Genomic DNA, 19,117 nt, shown 5'->3' with positions numbered 1-19,117 from the left:
CCAGTAACTCAAATCCTTATTGCTCTCATACCATTCCAAGACTGCCACCTAAGGAGCTTTTTCGTGCTTCTGAGCTTCTTATGCAGCAATCCAAGAACATAGACCCACAGAGGCTCTGATGCTACTCCTGTAATATTGCAGCTCTGCAAGCTGCACAGAATTTGAATAGAGTCACAGGGCTGCCATTTTGACTGTCCTTGACAGCCTTAAGAAATAAAGAATTAAACCAGCCTTACAACTGAACATTGTGTCGAAGTTGTAAGACATACTTGTTCCAGCTACAGTCACCCACTTTTTTAGCAACAGATAGGTTTGTTGTGAGAGTACACCTTTTTCTTACCAAAAGGGTTCACATCAATTGCCTTGCAGCAAACATTAGCAGCACAGTGGGCTGCATCAGACAGCATTTGTGGAATATCGAGGGAGGTGATCCTTCCCCTCTCCCCAGCACTGGTGCGGCCACACCTGGGGTGCTGTGTCCAGGTCTGGGCTCCCCTGTACAAGAGAAGACATGGGCAGACTGAAGAGAGGGGCCATGAAGATGATGAAGGGCTTGGAGCATCTCCTCGATAAGGAAAGGCTGAGAGCTGGGACTGATCAGCCTGAGGAGAAGGCTCAGTGTGCGTGTATAAATACCTGATGAGAGGGGATGAAGGAGAGGGAGCCAGATTTTTCTACTGAAAATAAAAACACGTGAAATTTCATGCGAATACGAGAGAAGAGTTTGCCTTAAGGGCAGTCAAAGGCTGGCACAGGCTGCCCAGAGAGGTGCTGGAGTCCCTTGGACGTGGCCCTGTGCACCCTGCTCTGGGTGGCCCTGCCTGAGCAGGGCTCGGACCGGGTGGGCTCCAGGGGTGATTCTGTGTATTGTGGTGGCTGGGTTTGCAGATCATCACCATCCTCCAGAATACTAGTTAGAGGGCCCGACAGAGAGCAGTGCTCTAAAGATTGCCCAAAACAGCCGGGCCTCGGGCCGGGCAGGATGAGGCGAGCAGCCCTCAGGCAGAGCCCCCCGCCCGTCCCGCTCGCTTTTGCCACGTCCCTGCTCGGCGGCCTCACCGTGCCGCCGCGCCTACAAGTCCCAGCGTGCACCGCCGCCCCCCCCGGCGGCGCAGGGAGCCGGGGCGCGGCCGCGGGCCGGCCGCGCGGCACGCTGGGAGTTGGAGTCGGGCGTCGGCGGTTGCGCAGCATCGGCCGGGGCCGCGCGGCGCTGTGGGTCTCTCCGGGAACGAGGCAGCCATCGCCGCCGCCGCCGCCGAGAGCGCCTTCCCGCAGCACGCAGCGCCCGAGCCACGGTGAGCGGCGGCGGCGGGGCGGGCGCCGAGGGCGGCGAGCGGGCTCCGGGCGGCTTTGCGGGGCCGGGCCGGGCCTGCCGCGGGGCGCCGCGGTAATGGAGGCAGCGGCCGGGGGCGGCTCCCGGCATGGCGGGGCCGCGAGGGGCCGGCCCGGCCCGGCACGGCCCGGCCCGGCCCGGCGGGAGCCCCGCGGCCTGCCCCGCCTGAGGCCGCTCTGCGCCAGGCGGCGGGGCCCGGCCCCATCCCCAGCCCCGCGGTGCCGCTGGGGCAGGGCCCGAAATGCGGGCTGCGGCCGGGCCTCGCCGTGCGGTAACGCGCGGTTATGTAAGGCCGGCCGGCCGCCCCCGGCTGGCTGCGGGGGGGCGGGGGGAGCCGCTGGCGGCCCTCGGGGCTGGGCCTACGCGCGGGCGTGAAAACGCCGCCGGGAGCCCCGAGGAGGGGGTGGCTACAAAGGGGATGGCTACAAAGGGCCGCGTAGGCCTTGCGGAGGGAATGCGGCCTTTTCGCACCGGTAGCTGACATCTCAGGCCGCGGTTCCGTGATAATTCAGTGTAATGTAAGTGGGTGCCGTCCCGCTGCCGCCCCCCTCCCCGCGAGAAGCCCTGTACCTCCCATCTTTCCACATTCTGCCCCTTCTCCGATGGCACAGCAAGCCAAGCGAACAAGCTGCTCAACAGAAACCTAACGGGCGTTAACACGGAAGGTAAATCTCGCTGATCCAAAATACCGCACCCAGAGTGCCTTTCCAGTGCCAGCCCGGAGTGTAGGAAGAGCACTCGATGTGCTCTGCAGCCTGCAGTCCTCACACAAGGCCATGTTGAATTGCTGTTCCCCAGGGCTCGGATTCTTTGTGTTTTGTGTGACAGCAAGCTTACCGAGTGAGCCAAATAATTAACATTTTTTAGCCACGGGAACATAAAATTTTCTAAATTACGTGAACTTACAACTAAATAGCACACAAATAATCTTGTTTTAAACTAAATACTTAGATCAATAAGCCAATATTAAAAAGGAAGCACGTTGTCACCTCTGGGGTTATGAATGTGGGGTGCTTTTCCCCTGAAAGAGTGATGTAGTCAAGGTAAACAATGGGGCTTACATAAAATAGCCGAAATTATGTATCCTGAATCAATCAATAGTTTTAAAAATCTGAATATCCGGAATAGCCTTTTTTTTTTTTGCCCTTGTTGAAATCTCGTGACAACAAACTGTCTTTCCATAACTGTTTTTTCATTAACAAACAGAATTTTACAATTAGTGCAAACCAAAATGACTTGATTAATACAGTTTGTCTTTTGGATTCTAGTGTAACTGTTATTGGAGTAGTCCCTTCAGGCGAAAGCAAGCGTTTGCGATTGTTTTATGTTGTTATTCTAATGATTAACATTTTTAGCTACTGTTAGCTTCTTAAATTCATCTTAGAGCTTATAGAGTGGGGTTTCTTTTTGTGCTCTGTGACACAAAAACCTTGCTAGTGTAGCAGCTAACAAAACCATTATTTCAGATAGCAGGAGTCTTTAAATTACATGACTAAAAAGAACAAAGGTGGGAGTTCTGTATAGGTTCTGCTAAAAGTAAGACAGGAATTTCTCACTTTCCTGGCTGTAGACAAGAGTCAGGTTTTTAACGTGTATACCTTGAGGACAATAAAAACAAATTCCAATTAACCAAGTTTTCTGAGATGTAAAAGTGATCTTAATCACCCTCTTTTATATTAGTCAGTTTGATAAGCAATGGTGTTTTCTTTCTTAGCATCAGACTTAAGATGAGTGGCTGCCGTGTCTTTGTTGGTCACTTAAGCTCACGTGCTCGGGAACGGGATGTGGAAAAATTCTTCAAAGGATACGGACGCATACGAGAAATACATCTAAAAAATGGATTTGGATTTGTGGTAAGTAGTACCTTATTTTGTCTTGCATGGAGTTACTAGTCTTGGTAGCCCGAAGTCAAGGAAGGGCAAATGCTGGAGATAATAATAGTTCCAGTAGGAAATGGAAAATATTAACGTACATTTCGGATTGCTTTACAGATGATGTGATTAGTTTTCTTTCACTCATTAAGCTTTTTCCTTGTTTTCTGCAAGGTCTTGCTCAAAATCTTGTTAATATTCTAACTACGTTAAATGCATCCTGAACCTGATTGTTGTCTTCCTTGGCGTTTAGATTTTAACCCTTCGTTCTGCAGACAGTATAAATAGCCTGTTAAGACACTATAAAACTCAACCAAATCTTGACCTAGAGAAACGTTTTTATAGTTTCTCTCTCAATCCTAGTCTGCTTGGTCATATTTCTAAATTATGTCCTGGCGTAAAACAAAGTAATTGGCTAAGACAACAGGTGTAATAGGTGCTTGCTGTTGGATATAAACAGCACAGCTTAAACTGTCATGCAGCTGAAGTTAGGCATATTCACCGTCGTCCTTTGTTCATAATGCATACGTTTTTCTCAGGCTGGTAAACAAAACACAGTTCACTGGATCTTAGTTTCCTACCACTGCTTTTTGACCTCCGTGTTCCTAAACTGTTACCCAGTTCTTTGCGGCTTCCCAGGCTGACTGAGGATCAGCCTGTTTCTTGGCTGTTATCTCCTGAGAACTGGCCATTCCGCAGCACCAAATTCCAGCTGGAAGGGTTTTTACTGCCATTACACAGCAATGGGCTTACATGCCATTTGTTCTGCCATGGTCTTGCTTGTGTGAAGCTAAGAAGAAAAGAAGAAAAAAAAACCATGCTTTGCCTGCTTAAGTTTCATATGAATATTACTTCTTAACTCCTACACATGCCAGTTCCTGATTGCAGCGTGAGCTACTTCTTGTTGGCTGCCGCCAGTAGGTAAATACCTCCCTCTTGAAGTCTGGAGGTAAATGGCTGGTCTGCAGTTGAGCAGGAGTTTATTTAGTCCATCGTTTCCAGTTGGTTCGACTTCTCAATTGCCTTTCCCTGAGCATTTCTCTTCTCTTCTTGGGCAGGGCTGTTGACTCATTCAGGAAAGCTTCTGTTGAGCTCCTGTACGTGAGTCAGCCAACCTTCCTTCCTCCCTCCTCCAGTTCCTAGGTAGTGGCATTTTCCTTTCACAGTTTACCAATAAGCTTCAGTAATTGTCCCATAACTGTCAAAAACATTTAGTTGTTGCCATTATGAAGTTTTTTTCTTCTTTCTGAATGAAATGTTGCCTAGGTAGCTTGTGTCCCTTGCCTTTTCTCCTGTCACCGTGTACCCACGTGAGGAACCTACTTCTATCATCTCTGTAACTGCGTTTCAAGTTTTGGAGGACCCTGACTAGATCCTCTTTGAGCCTTCCCTTCGCCAGGCTGAACAAACACGACTCTCAACCTTTCATCATCTATTAAGTTCCCCAACCTTCTGATCAGCTTTGGTGACCCCCTGCTGGTCCTGCTCCAGGTTTTCAATGTGTGTCTTGAGCTGGAGAGACCGAAAGCGGACAAAGTGTTCCATGTGTGGCCTAGCAAATACCAAGCAGGGTGGAATAATCCTGACTCTTGGCCTGCTGGGTGTATTCCTACAGGTGCAGCCCAGGACATGGTTTGCTTTCGTTGCTGCAAGGCCATACTGCTGGCGTAAACCTGGCATACTCTCCATGAGGATTCCCATGTCCTTTTCAGCAGAGCTCCACTCAGACCCCAGCCTGTACTGCTTCCTGGGATTATTCTGTCCCGCGTGCAGGACTTTACATTTATCTGTGTTAAAACTTGTAGTTTTTGTTGGAGTAATCATTCAGCCTATCATGCGCTCTCTGCATGGTGTTTTTAATTTTTTATTTCTTCTAGTGTATCTATTTCTCCTCCTAGTTTGGTGTCATCCACACAATTGGTGAGGGTGCATTCAATCCTGCCATCCAGGTCATTTATAAAAACATTGAATAGTAATAGCCCTTGAGGTATTCCACTCGTGGCTGGCTGTCAGTCCCTCTTTGTTTTCAGTTATTTAAAATCTGTATAAAACCTTTTAAAAACCAAAGTGATTCTGGTTTAACATTGTTGTAAAAGAAAAAAGCGCGTTTTAGTCTGCTTGATCCGAATCATTGCTTGATCTTTGAAACTAATTGTTTTCACTTACATTCTGTAGATTTCAATACAGAATCTCTTCAAACATAAGAGCTAGTATGCGAAGCTAGATAGACTTGCAGCCATTCAGTGTCTTAGAAACCAGCTGGAATCAGTGGGAGTTGTAGGTGCTAACTACACACCTTAGTGTAGTTAATGATGGGTCTAAATAAGTTTTCCCAGATAATTTCTGCGTCATTGTGCAGGGTTGTGTGATGTTTGGTAGTGAAGCAGATTTCGGTGCGGGATGGGGCGGAAATAAGCCAGTTTTGCTTCTGAAAAGCTGTTTACAGTTATAAAAACACTTTCTTCCACTTGAAGCTCTTTCTTTCTGTTCAGTGCTCTCAAGCTGCATTTCCACGTTTTTCTTTTCCACAGAATGCTGTTGGTTTAAGCATTCCCTGTCCAACTGCCTGTTCTCAACGCTTGCTTTCTTCCTCTTCTCCCCTTGCCTTCACTTGGTGTTACCACAGTTGTTCAGCCACGTGATAAGCCTACCTGGGAAGCTGATCTATTTGAAAAATAACACTGTCTTTTTCACCCCACCTCCTGCAGCAAGTGTGCTGTTTTTCATCTGGATAGGTTTCTTGACCTAGTTTCCTGCAGAGCTGTACAAACAGCTTTGCCAAGAGCCAGTGGGCTGGATAGTGGGCAGGATCTACTCAAGCTGACTAAAGCAGCATTGCTGCCAAAAGTGAAGCAGCAGATTCCATTGCAACAGTGTATGGAATTGCACATCACAGCTGATCCGGACCCACAGGTTGCCAGTGCTAAAGAGGGGCTTATCTTTCTTGCTTGTCTTACACAGGCACCTTTTTTTCCAGAGTAGTGAGCTGAATTAGCTCAGAAAAAAATCAGAAGGTTTTTTTCTGTCTTGCTGTTTCTTTGCCAACTCAGTAAAAATTGAATTCTTAGGAGGGTTTTGGAAGCGTGCTGCTCTCCTGCTTTTGATTGCAGTTGGATCAGATCAAGCTGTTACATAGGATTTCCCTGCATGTAGGGCTGCGTTTTAAACTGTATACCTTGCAATGATCCTCCCACCCCTCCCCCAAAAGATATTTTAGATATTTCTGTAATAATCCAAGTCATTTAATTTATTTTACGTAGATTCCCCAAATAATTATACTGAAATAGCCAAGGGAGGCAAAAGGAGTGTGCAGAGTGCGGGTAGAAGGAATGATCCTGGCTTTTCAGTCATTAATGTGCCAGGAGTCGACTCCCTTGTTCGAAGTTCTGGCTGCTACTTGCTGCAGAAATTGAAAATTTATAAAGAAAGCGTGTTTTCTAGCATTTGAATATTCTATGAGGGAAAGTAATTCTATATTCCCATTTCTTTTGTAGGAGTTCGAAGACCACAGGGATGCTGATGATGCAATTTATGAACTAAATGGTAAAGAGTTGTGTGATGAAAGGTGAGCTTGATACATTTTCCTTTAAGGTCAGCAAGAGTGTCTTGCATCTAGATGTGGCACGTTAGCTTGTGCTGACACCTGTTTGTCATGGCTCTGTGATGTGTTACACCTTCCGTAACTTTATCTGAAGAGATTTATTTGGATATGTTGACTTCAGAAAATAAGTTGATGATAACCTTTCATCATTTGGGGTGTTGCCCTTCAGTTTGCAACACGATGGTCAGTAGTGATTGCATGTTACAGTCATTTTCGTTTAGATTGTGGAAATTGGTTTTAGGTTATTAGGTTGCTGTTACTCCTTTTGGTATCTTTTTCACTCTGTGATTAATTTTGGGCTCTGTTTCAATTACATTTGCTAAACCAATTACAGACCCGTGACAATTTTCATGAAAGTCTTGAGGGAGATGAGCGAGGCAGGAGAACACCATTGTTCTGCCTCTTTAAGAAATGCCAGTGACTGTATTATAAAGTATTGCTTGTAAGGGCAAGATGCTTCTTGTTTGTGCACATGTGGTTCCAGTTGCGAAAGATTTCAGTCACTCTCAAATACTTACTTTTTTTCTTCGCTTGTTTTGTTGCATAAGGGTTACAATTGAGCATGCTCGAGCCCGAAGAGGAAGGGGCAGATTCCCGCAACGGTTCAGTTATTACCAGTCGACGAGCGGATCTAGGTAGGTGGTCTGGACTCTGTTTCCTCAAGCAGAGTGACTGAAGAACTGTACTGTACTATTGCTTTCTTCCCATGCTTGGAGCTAGGGATCCAGCTCTGTTTTCCTTGCGGAGCTTCACAGCAGAGGTTTTACGTTCTCAAACCTTGGAGGTCCATTACCGTTATTTACCTCTTTTGGCTGAGGAGAATGTGGTCTTTAAAGCAGTTTAACTGGCTCGCAGAGATTCACAAACACCTTTTGAAATGCTCCCCTCCTTGTTATAGGCACTGCATTGGTCTCGCTTCCTACTGTTGTGTAAGCGGTGTGAAGGATTAATGCTGCAGTTGGGTTGGCTGTTCTTAACGCTAAATCAAGGGAAATGCCAGAGCTTCTCTGCTGAGGTTTCTGTCATTAAACTGAGCTTACAAGCTAAGTAGAAGCGTTGTGGAATAATAGTTCTCCAAGGTATTTACTATCTAACCAAGCTTTCACATTTCCAGCTGTATGGTTATCAAAACGCTTACTTCGTCGCAGTGCGCAAAAGGAACTGTATTTCAGAAGCAGGGCTAGGGGACAAGATACCACCACATGCAGAAGCATTTAAATACCAGCTTTGCTGACTGGACAGGTGCCTTCTGAAGGAGAGCCTCTGTTCAACAATGAAATCTGAAAAGCAGGATATAGCTCTTCTGGAATACCTGTAGTGGACCTACAGTATTTGTGGCCGTGTTTACTTTCAGTGAATTGAGCCAGTGGTGAATCTTGCGCCACGTTGCAGTGAATTTTGTGAAGTTCTGCAGCTTTGCATATATTCCACCAAATAAGCACATTTAGATCTCTGTACTTTATGTCTACCTATCTATGCTTAAAATAATTCACTCTGTAAAAACATTTATAGCTGTGGCCTACACAGAGTAGCAGTTTGAAGAAAGAGGAAGATTTAACTGACGTAAACCTCTGCATTTCTTTCAAAGACAGAATTGCAGCCAGTTACGAACCAGTGTCTGGAACATCTAATTTGCATATGCAAGTATGCTAATTAGATTATTTTTTCTTTAGCGGCAGTAACCTTGATGCGGTATAATTGATCCGAGGTCCAGGCTAAAAGTGGACTTTTAAAGTAGGAAGTGTGATTGGAGGTCGTGGGCGTCTGACGTTGTAGTCATGTTCATGACGTCAGACTGCCGATGCCAGACAGGAAGAGACTTCGGTTTGCAATAATGGAAAAATGAGACTCAGCCTGCCAATTTTGGGACTCTGGGACCTCTGTTTAAATGCTCTGAAGATCTGGATGTTCTGAAAAAAATTGGGACACTTGGAGGTATGCACTGAAATGAAATTGCCTATGCTTCAGTGTACAAATCAATACGCACAATTTAGGGTTATGTTTTTGTGGGAGGAGAAGATAAGAATAATTTACTCTGAGGTCAGTGTTCTTAATTCTTGAGTCTTTTTGTAGTAATACAAAGTAGTGCCATTGTTAGAATCCTGCATTACTTATCAAAAGGCTGGCATATGTTTTTCCATAGTTCTCAGATCCCTTTGGATTCAAATGGCTAGGATTAGGATCAGAAATAGCCTGCAAGGGCAGTATTTTTTCCGGATGTCTTACTGTTCTTTTCTGTATGAATATTTTTAAGCCACATTTTCATTTTTGAGATGGTCTTTAATCTTTGGTTAAGGGGAAAAAAAAATCCGCTTTCATTCAGGAACTGTAAACTGCTTCGGTTATTTCAAGGTAACCAGTTATCTAGATCTCTTTTTACTAAAATAAGAATATTTCTACCCACAAGAACATTGAATATAGGTCATGTATAAATACTGACAAGTGATTTGGCATTTAGAAGCATGAATTAAGATGCCATTAAATTATGCCTCAAATTGCTGAGTTGAAGCTGAATTTATCCTACTAACTAAAAAATAAAAATAAAATATTGCACTTAAGATGAATATCCTCCAAACCCCTATGTGTGAGCCAAGCCTGTTAAGTGATGAAATTAAACTAATTATTTTTGAAGTTTTTTTATTCTATTAGGCACTTGTTTCAGTGTATCTAGAAAAATGGCAGCTGTATTGACTGCATTGGCATAATGTTCATCATCAAAATCTTCTTTATTCCCCTTTTTACAACTGTTCTCTTGTAGCGGACTCTTAGGTATGTTTTTGACTAGGGAGAATCAAATCTGCAGTCCAGCAATAAGGAAAATACTTGACTCAAATCTTGCAGCAAACTACAGAAAACATTAAATTTCTTATGTTCTAAATTCCTTACACTGGAGATTTTTTTTTTTCCCCTCTGAACTCTTCTAGCCGGTATGGACCTCCTGTTCGTACTGAACACAGGATCATAGTTGAAAACCTTTCGTCCCGTATCAGCTGGCAGGTGAGTTACCATCTTTTCTTTTTTTTTTACACTTCATTTTTCTGCCCTGTAGGTAAACAGCTGTCAACCTAATTTTGTATTAAAGCCATCATAAATATTTGATGCAAATAAAAAATAGGCAAAAAAGTCAGTGATTGCTAACAATTAGCATTCAAACAGTTAAAGAATTATTTGGTTTCACAGCTGTGCAAATAGTTCTGTAAATAGATTTTGTAGTTGGGAACTGATTCTTGCTTACTTGTGTTTACCAACTGATAAAACGTGGAACAACTCTAGATTGTTTCTAAATTACTGAAGAATGACATCTATTCAAACCATGTCATCCTTTTGTAGTACAATAAGCGTGCTTTTGGTTTGATTGAAATTTATGGTCTTTTCTTACATTTTACAAAATACTTATGCATGACTGAGAAGTCGTAATGCATCGTTAATAAAGGAAGTCTTAAGAAAGCATGCTTACTGTAGGTACTAAAAAAGAACCCTTTCATCTTCTAATGATGAAATAAATCATCTTCTGAAGATTTCTTACCACTTTTCTGTTTTTTTTCTTGCCTCGTGCTAATGTTTTCCAAATTTTCTAGCTGTCTTTTAAACAGAATAAACACATAATCAGTTTCTTCACTTGTTCTGTGTAGTGTACAGTCTATATAGAACGTTTAGTTTTTGTTGAATATTCAAAGACTTGGTCTTGCAGCGAAGTCCACTTGAGGCTGTTTTGCTTGCCTGGAGCTCCACTGATGTGTCTCATAAGAGCTTGGGTGCAGATAAATAGAAGAATTAGGATTGTTCATCTTCTGTGTGGTGGGTTCAAAAAGTTCCCAATTGTGTGATTGTGTTAATTTCCGAAAAACCGGAAAAACAAATTCTGAGTTGATGTAATGAGTTAGTGGATTTCATCTAAATCACTTCTGGGTATGCTATACAGTTATGTATTGGAAGAGATCATTAAAAAAACAAACAAAAACAAACAAACAAAAAACAGTATTTGGAAACAACAGTAGGTACCAGAGAAGTAAGCTAGAACAGAGTGTTAAAGAGATTGAATCTTACAATGCTGTTCAGTGTTAAATTCATAACTTGGGGGAAAAAATGAACATTTCTGAAACTTTCTTTTACTTGTGAATATTTATAATGGCTTTACGCGTCTTACTGTTTTAGACTGAAGCCCCACCCAATATAGATTTCATGGTGATGAATCTTTAGGATTCTAGTTACGTGTTTTAATGACTGTTTTATATGTATAATAAGTTACAATAAGAGACTTTACTTCTTGATACCTGCCTAAAGAGATGGTCACTTGAAGCTAAAATCCATATGCAAGCCTCATTTAGTTTTGAAGCTGTCCTGCTTTGATACTGATACTGTTTTAACTTCTTTTAACTATGCTACTTACACAACGGATTCTAATAGCTAATATATTAACAATAGTGGCATTATTACTTCTTTCTAATCCTCGAGCTTCTGGCAGCCACAACTGATACGGAACCTTGCTTTAAAACTTGCGTGCGTCTTTTCATCTTTGGTGTGTGCAGATCCCCATGCTTTGAGAACTTCTGTCTCCTTTAAGAGTTACTGTGTTGAGATATTAAAAAGATAAATGAATAAAATTATAATATTTCTTTTCAGATCAGCTTCTTTGAACCATTGATGATATTGTTAATAGATAATTTCATACCTAAGTGTTAGACAATTTTGTCAGAATTCTTCTTATTTTAGTAAATGCATTTCTGCATGTTCAGAGCTTTCCAGCCACTTACTAGTTCTTCAGTGTCTGTGAATTTCCAAACAGTTGGGAAAACTGGCTCTGTGTTACTTGAAGGTCTAACTTTTAATACGTGCTTTGCCTGTTTACAGTTGTCTTGCACCTTGTTGTCTTTTGATGCCAAGGACAACAGGGTATCCTTGTGCTGTTTAAGGTGAATCAGAACAGTAAAGTTAGAGAATAAAATTTGACTTGGGTTTAACAAACAAAAAAACAAACTAGATAACTTTAAAACGTTCCCCAAATTCTACTTATCTTGCACACTTAGTCTCTTGAATAATAACGTTGGCATCTTAATTATGTTGATGTTACTATTTTGAATTATATTTCGTGATAATCTTTAGGAGTCGGCGTACTGTCTGGCAAGGGGGCCTCAGTTTTAAAAACTAAAATTTTTTAAATTAGAAAATAATGACGTAGTTTAATATTTTTAACTTTCTCTTGATTTACTAGTCCTGGTCTGGTTAAGTTTTCATTGACTTAAGCAGAGCCAAAATTTTGTTCTTAACTTCTAAATTGGGTTTAACATTCTGAGATTGAAATATTACTTCTAATGATGGTGCAGGCCCATTTTTCATTTGCTGTTACAATTAAGTTTCTTTGTGTTAAGCACACGTGAAACAAGGGGAATAATCTACTAGTTTGCATGTGCCAGTTTTTAAAATTAAACTATAGAATTCTAATTAGGATATTAGATAAAACTAAGCCTTCTTATATCCAGTGGCAAATGTTATAAAGTTTTTCTTGGCTTTTTGTTTGGTAGTCTTTTCTTCCTTAAGCATATTTCTAACCAAGTGCATTTTGAACCTCTTCTAACAACCTTGATTTGGTTAACCCTCATTTTTCTTGTGTGGAGGAGAAAGAACCAAAGATTTGGGGGTTTCTAGTGGCTGAAATTCTAGAGTTTGGCCTGTTCTGAATTTTCCTTTTGGTTCCTGTGACACTCCTGTTTTTTGGCAATCTAGATCTTGGTTTGCCTGGGTTTGATCTCGATTGGCTAGCACAGATCATCCTCGGGTTCTTTAGCCACTTCTGGAGACTATGTCCAGTGCTTTCAGGGCCTCTGGTACCTCGGTGAAGCAAATTGCTATGAGCCATCACTGCCTTTCTCATGTAAGAGAGTTCCTCTTGGCCAGCTAGGTATTGGACAAGCAACTCTTTGCTTAAGGTACCTTCTTATATCATCTGCCACTTGTGGCGTGCTGCGGTAAGTAGTCTGGGACTATAAAATACCAGATACAGTTTGGTAAAAAGTAGTGGTTTAACTTCTGCAAATATTCAGTTGTTTAGTGAACATTGTTTTCAATTTCACATTGTTTTTCTTGTACTTTATGCTACTGTGGAGCAAGTAATTTCATAGTGCGTGTGTGTTTAGCCTCTATTAAGTTAAACGCAGGGATGTCTATTGACATGATGCTGTAGTGTGACAGAATAACTAGTTGAAATCTAAGAAAAAATGCTCTTATAAAATTATTTATGATATGCTAATTAAACTTATTTGCCTTTAGTTTTGTTGTGAAGCTGGGGAGGAGAGCGTATAGAACGAATTTGTCTAAGTATACTGGATTGTCAGTTACCTGGGACATTAATCCTCATAGTATTAAAATTTGCATTTAATACTATGTTGCTTTTCATCTGATTAGTTCTGATATCAATGCATATGTTGGTATTTTAATTTTTTTACTGTTTCCTTAACAGCTATTTTGTGATGCAGGATCATTTGCAAAGCATTATTTTATTCAATGTCGTTAAGTGAGGGGTTCTTTCTATATGTAGCTGCTATTAGATAGGCTGAGTTTCAGAAACTGATGAAACTGATTTTTCTAAATTGTAGGTATATATAGAGGGGGGGAAAAAAGCATTATGCAGTTTTAGTGGAGAGAGTTCTAGGGGGATGTTGTCTACTGCTAGCTGACTTTTTTGTGTTGTGTTTAAGGCTAAAATGTTGACTTTTACTGCAGGACTTGAAAGATGTCATGAGAAAGGCAGGGGAGGTCACCTATGTGGATGCACACAGAAACAACAGGAATGAAGGGTAAGTTCATGTTTGTATATAAATCTGTGTGATAATGAAAACCATTAAGGCGAGATTATTATTCCTGTAATATAAAAATAAATGAAACATAGCTATATGGTCTGGCTTAGCTTGGCTGAAATTTCTCCAATTTAAAATAATAAATAAACCTGTCAGTAAGTAGGAGTTCAGAAGGGGTATTGAACTCGTCTGTCCTCCACAATGAAAACAACGTCAAAACAGAAGGGAGGAAAGTCAACAGTTGTTTTCTTAGTCTTTAACTTAGGAGTTATTTATGTATAGCCATTTATGATCTAATTCTGATTTCTGAGGCCAAAATATCGCCTGTCTGTAGCTACTTTGCACTGGTTCAGCAGGCAAAGTCATGGGAAATGAACATAACCAAGGAAAAGAGATGAAAAACCAAAGAGGGGATTATTTATTCACTGTTAACATTTCCCCAGTTGGTGCAGGTTTGTGTAGCTTCCTGGATTTTTATCACCTCATTGCAGATGAAAGTTTCAGTAATGTTTAAGAAGATATGAAAGGCTTATGTATGGCTAGGCCTGTTAGGGTCATATTTTCCTGCCATCAAGTTAAAAATTAGCTTTGAGATGATAAAACATCAAGCTGTGAATCAACAGATTTTAAAAGGTTTGAACTTGTTCTCCTTGCTTTCTCAGTTTCTGATTTTTTTTTTTTTGTCTTTCCTGATGGTGTATAGGGTTGTGGAATTTGCATCTTACAGTGATATGAAGAGTGCGCTGGAAAAATTGGATGGCACTGAGCTGAATGGACGCAGAATTAAACTGATTGAAGATCACAGAAGGCATAGGTATGTCAGCTGACTTGATAAAATTCTGCTGAGGGTGTGGATTTGGGTAGTATTAACCCCAAAATTTTATTATCTAATTCTTTGGTCCCAAGCTAAATATCACAGCAAAGAAGCACTTTCTAGCAGTATAAACAGGTTAGGTAAGATCTGACTTGCTGAAAATAGAGTGAATAGAATGCGTTAGGATGAGAGTTAAGGAGAAATTTTTAAAATAAAACAACAATTTATATTTAAAAGGATTATAAGCTATGAATTTTGATATTAAATTCCTTTTAATTTATTGGGAAACCATGCATTTCACAGCCCTGTGAAATGCCTCTCAGATTATTGTGAAAGCCAACTTTTTCATGAGAATAAAAGAAAAATTAGCTTCCTCGCATTATTCCCAAAGCAGTTCTGCCACTTAGTCATAAAAGCAGGTTAGCTGCAGCTCTCTCATTAAGTCTCTTAAAAATAAATCTATTTCTTTCCATGAAAAAGGGTTGTATAACTAGAGATTGTGTTAAACTCTTGAGCCTTGAAGTGTAGTGGTGGTATGTGCCAGAGCCATTTTTAGCATCTTGAAAAAACCCTAACTAATTCGCATGGGCGTTTCTAGAGAGACCGAAGACTACAGGTATGAATTTTCATTTTTGTGCTTTTCTTGATAAATGGCTAAAAATTGTTTGCTCTGAGAGATTGGGAGGAAGGAGAGGAAGGAGGCAGAAAATGGGAAAGGCCTTTTCCTTTTCTTAGGTGGTTCTTATTTTGTCAAGCTAGCAGAGAATGTTAAGGCTAGCAGTTCCTGGTATCCTTGGCCTAAGGTGTTATTTTATAGAACTAACAGAAAGAGCAGCTCTCTGAAATAACTGAATGCTGTGCTTACTGCGTTCAGATGTTCAGCTGGAAGCGCTGTGTACACAGAGCAGTTACATAAAGTAGGAAACGGGACTACAGCTTTTAATTGTGTTTCTTTAGAAGCAGATCTCGATCAAGGAGTTACTCAAGATCTCGCAGCAAATCCAAGTCTACCGGATCTTCCAGATCATACAGCCGGTCCAGGTCTAGGTCAAGATCAAGGTCCAGATCCAGGTCTAGGTCCAGGTCTCGCTCGCGATCCCGGTCCCGATCCCGGTCTCGCTCTCGCAGCCGTACACCTAAAAAGAGCTATTCCCAGAAGAGCCACCGCTCCAGCCTGCTAGCTTCTTCCCCATCTCCCTCTTCTTCTAAAAGAAAATCTCGTTCTAGGTCGAGCTCTGCTCATAGCCGTAGTTAACCTGCTCTTAGAGATGTATTAATACGTTTAATTTGATTCAAGTTTCTTGAAGACTTGAGATGAATTACACATGAGAACTGGGAGGGGAAGAGTTAACATGATGAAAGGGTGACCTCCTTTTACATTGCCAAAGTGCCTGTCATCAAATAGGCCGTCTCTGTGAGGAGGGGCTGTCGGCTTTCTCCTTTCAGTGAAGTCTGGAGTGGGAAGTCTTTTTTTGTTATTTTTTTCCTGCTATTAGTAAACATTTCTATCATAGATATAATATGTACACATAATGCTGAGGTAATGGGATGAGACAATACGCTGCTTTCTCCCTCTCCTGCCCCCAAATTCCCCTCCACCTTCAAGGCCTTTGACTTCCAAAATACTACGTTATCTTTTGTCCTTGGTATTAAGTCCGAGAACGAGAAGTATAGATTTTATTCCTTAAAGTTCTGTGGCTACTTTTCTGTGTGAGTATGAATGGACCAGCTGAATTTAGTTTAGAGTTCACTTTTTTCCCCCATTGCTTGGCTTAACAGGCTGTTTAAGTTCCAGCTTTAAATGACCTTGATAATAAGCTTAATTTGCAACAGACTTTCAGGAATACATGTTGGCCAGTTGAATATTGTTCATTTGGTTAGTGAAAGAATACAATGTTACCCAGTAAGGAATGCTGGATTTTCCTGTTAAAATGAGTCTTACCATTCAGATGTCAGGATTATTGGGAATCCATTATACTAATTTTCCAGTAATTCACTAGTATGTGTTATTGTATGTAGAGGCCTTATTTGACAGGTGACTCCATAAAACTGCACAGAAATGTCAATATGCATGTCCATGTTTTTAATGTTTATAAAAGTGGCATAGCTTTCATACCCAGATGTATGATACTGAATATTGTGTGTATGACTAGAAATAGTCTTGACGGAAAGGAAGGTTGTTTTAGTAAAGGACAGCAGCAAAAATTCCCAGGAAAAGTGTAGTCAGTTGTAACAAGAAAAGTAAATCATGTTAAAGGGTAAAGAGGATAATTTCTTTAAATCCCCTGAATGCACAGTTGTTTTGATTAATAGAAATTTCCACTGCAAATACTGTTTGTTCTTATAATTTGGAATAAGATTTTTTTAACTTCTGGATTGTTAAAGAAGGGAAACATTTTTGGAAAAATACATGTAAATTAAACTCAGTCTTACATGTGTTTAAATGTACCAATCCTAATAAAAATAAAACCTTTTTCTGGCTTACCTTGCAGTGTTGTGTACTAGTGTTACGTGGTGTTGTTCACTTCGTACAGTCTTGCAAACATGATCGCAAGGAAACTTACTTGAAGGTGTACCCTTGTGAAAGCAAGCAAAATGTAAACTAGAAACCAGTTGTGATGTAAGTAATCAGATCCTGTCTGAAAGGATGACTGGGTAGGATTTTCCTGTCGTGGCCATTGGTGTTTCAGAGACCTGATCACAAATAATAGTCTCTCTGCTGTCCTTGCAGAACTATTTGTGTTACTGACCTTCTTGTCCCCAGTTTGACAGAAGAACCAACAGCCAAATGTCGATACTGGAATTTTCATGTAAGTAAAACCATTTGGAACATTTGAAATACAGTTCCAGGAACTCTTACATTGCCTACACTACTTCTGTTAATCTAAAGCACCAAGACAGACACCATTACTAGAGGAAGTTTCTGCTAATCGTGTTTGCATGCTTGGCTTGATGTTACCTGAATTTTTACTTCAGCAAAACAGAAGGAACAAATAGGAATCACTTTGCAAAGGAATCTTGCTAGAAGTGACTACATTGGGAAAGCTGGGATTTGCTCAGTTTTGCTGAGTGTCAGTGTTGCTTGCTTTGGTAAATTTGTGATGTTACCAAAAACCTTCCAAAGTGTCCACTTCTTGCCTAGAACCTTTGAGATTGGCAAGTGCAGTACTGGAGACCTTGAGTGCTCCTGGCTACAACATGCTTACCTTGCAAATAGCATAAATACAGAGCTTGTGAATGTTACTATTCACTTTTGATTCTTTATTGTACGATGTTATTCCCCTTGCATAATTTTCTCTTGATTTACTCAGAAGTGGCAAACACAGGTGGGGAAAGAAAGGTAGGTAGTTGCAGAAATGCAAGCTACGTTTTTTAGTTGTGTTTAAAGTTGAGACATTACTTGACATGTACAAAACTGTAGCTCATTTTACACTTAATAACTTTGATGAAGGATGACTCATTGTGCCACTGTAAATTGGTCATATCAGACCTCAACTTGGAGAAAAAAAACCCAGTCCAGAATTTTTAGTTTTAGGGCATCTGAATTGGTGGAGAAAGTTTTAAAAAAAAGTTCCGCAGCCTGAATAAAATAGCCTGAGGTCAGCAAGTATAGAAAAGTCCTGAGAGGAAAGATGGACTAGAGTAGAAAGAAGCAGTGAAGAAAAAAGGGACAGAGGGAGTTTCAGTTTTGAGAGGTGGCAGCTTCAGTGTCAAAGACTGTAAAGATACACCTTAGAAGGAAACAAGACCTTTAGTACTGATGACAGTGGTTCAAATTTAGAAGTTTCCTTGTGCATGTGATCTTACAATAAACAGATTCGGGAATGTGCATACTTGTTTGCTTCACTTAAAAGTATTTGGTACTCTGCAGAAGAGCAAAAGGTCTAAAGAAACACTACCTGTGTTTCTGTGAGTAGTGTCTGTGATTCAGGTAGGCATCTTGATTAGAAGAAATAAACTTGGCAGACTCATCAGGGAACATGGTATAGTATGAGACTTGGCTGAACTATTGTATTTCAGAAGCCAGATTATTTTTAAAATAGAACACTTTTAGATTTGCATTGGAACAAATTACTTACCTTTACCAGGTGCCTTAGTTCCAACACTACAGGGCACAGGAATGAAAGCCCAGCTTTAAAATAACCATAAATGAACTCCTTTAATGTACTGAAGTCACAGCTTTTACAGGCAGTATGTTCTAACGTCTGACACTTTACATGAGAACAAGTAAACCTGTCATTACTCCTGCCTTTATCCTCCTAGCCTGGGCCTTGAAGAGCAGTTTTTGTAAATTTCTCCTCAGTAAATGGAGGTGACATAAGACAGTGCAAATGTTAAATTTATTTCAGATGTAAGGGTTCCACCTATACCTTGCGGGTGCAGTTGAACAATATGGCGAAGATGATCTAGCTGCTCACTGCTGGGAAGAGGAACTGCTGTCCCTGCTCCTGCCCGTTGTCTTGTGCCAGCTCTGATGCTCATCTGATCCTCCATAAGCAATCTCGATTCTATCACAGAGTGGATACTTCAGGTCTCCTGAAGTATTGCTTTTACCAGTTCTCTCTGAATCTGACACATGGTGGGAGGAAGTGGAATTGTGACCTGGGGTGTAACTCCCCCGTGATCCTTCGGTTTCTCTCACAAGCAGAAGTATCCTATTATCCCCAAAAATAAGAGATTTTTTTCTGTGATGTGTATCACATT

At 41.1% G+C, this 19,117-nt stretch overlaps 1 protein-coding gene across 2 annotated transcripts; it reads left to right on the top strand.

Moving 5' to 3' along the window:
- Positions 1–1,136: 1,136 nt before the first annotated feature.
- LOC310899851 (serine/arginine-rich splicing factor 5-like) lies at positions 1,137–16,897 on the top strand. Of its 2 annotated transcripts, none has more exons than XM_083836800.1 (8): positions 1,137–1,295; positions 3,048–3,186; positions 6,699–6,769; positions 7,354–7,440; positions 9,730–9,802; positions 13,526–13,599; positions 14,303–14,413; positions 15,371–16,897. In XM_083836800.1, the coding sequence occupies exons 2-8, from the start codon at positions 3,061–3,063 to the stop codon at positions 15,666–15,668; spliced, it is 840 nt and encodes a 279-aa protein (XP_083692926.1). In that variant the 5' UTR covers positions 1,137–1,295; positions 3,048–3,060; the 3' UTR covers positions 15,669–16,897. The 2 variants fall into 2 exon arrangements, with proteins under 2 accessions (XP_083692926.1, XP_083692925.1); XM_083836799.1 differs by lacking the exon at positions 1,137–1,295 and adding an exon at positions 1,675–1,998.
- The last annotated feature ends 2,220 nt before the right edge of the window (positions 16,898–19,117 follow it).

Source organism: Anser anser, assembly GCF_964211835.1.
Source record: "Anser anser genome assembly, chromosome: 5".
NCBI lineage: Eukaryota > Metazoa > Chordata > Aves > Anseriformes > Anatidae > Anser > Anser anser.
The sequence above is the reverse complement of the archived record's forward strand: the minus strand, read 5'-3'. Positions and strand labels throughout refer to the sequence as shown.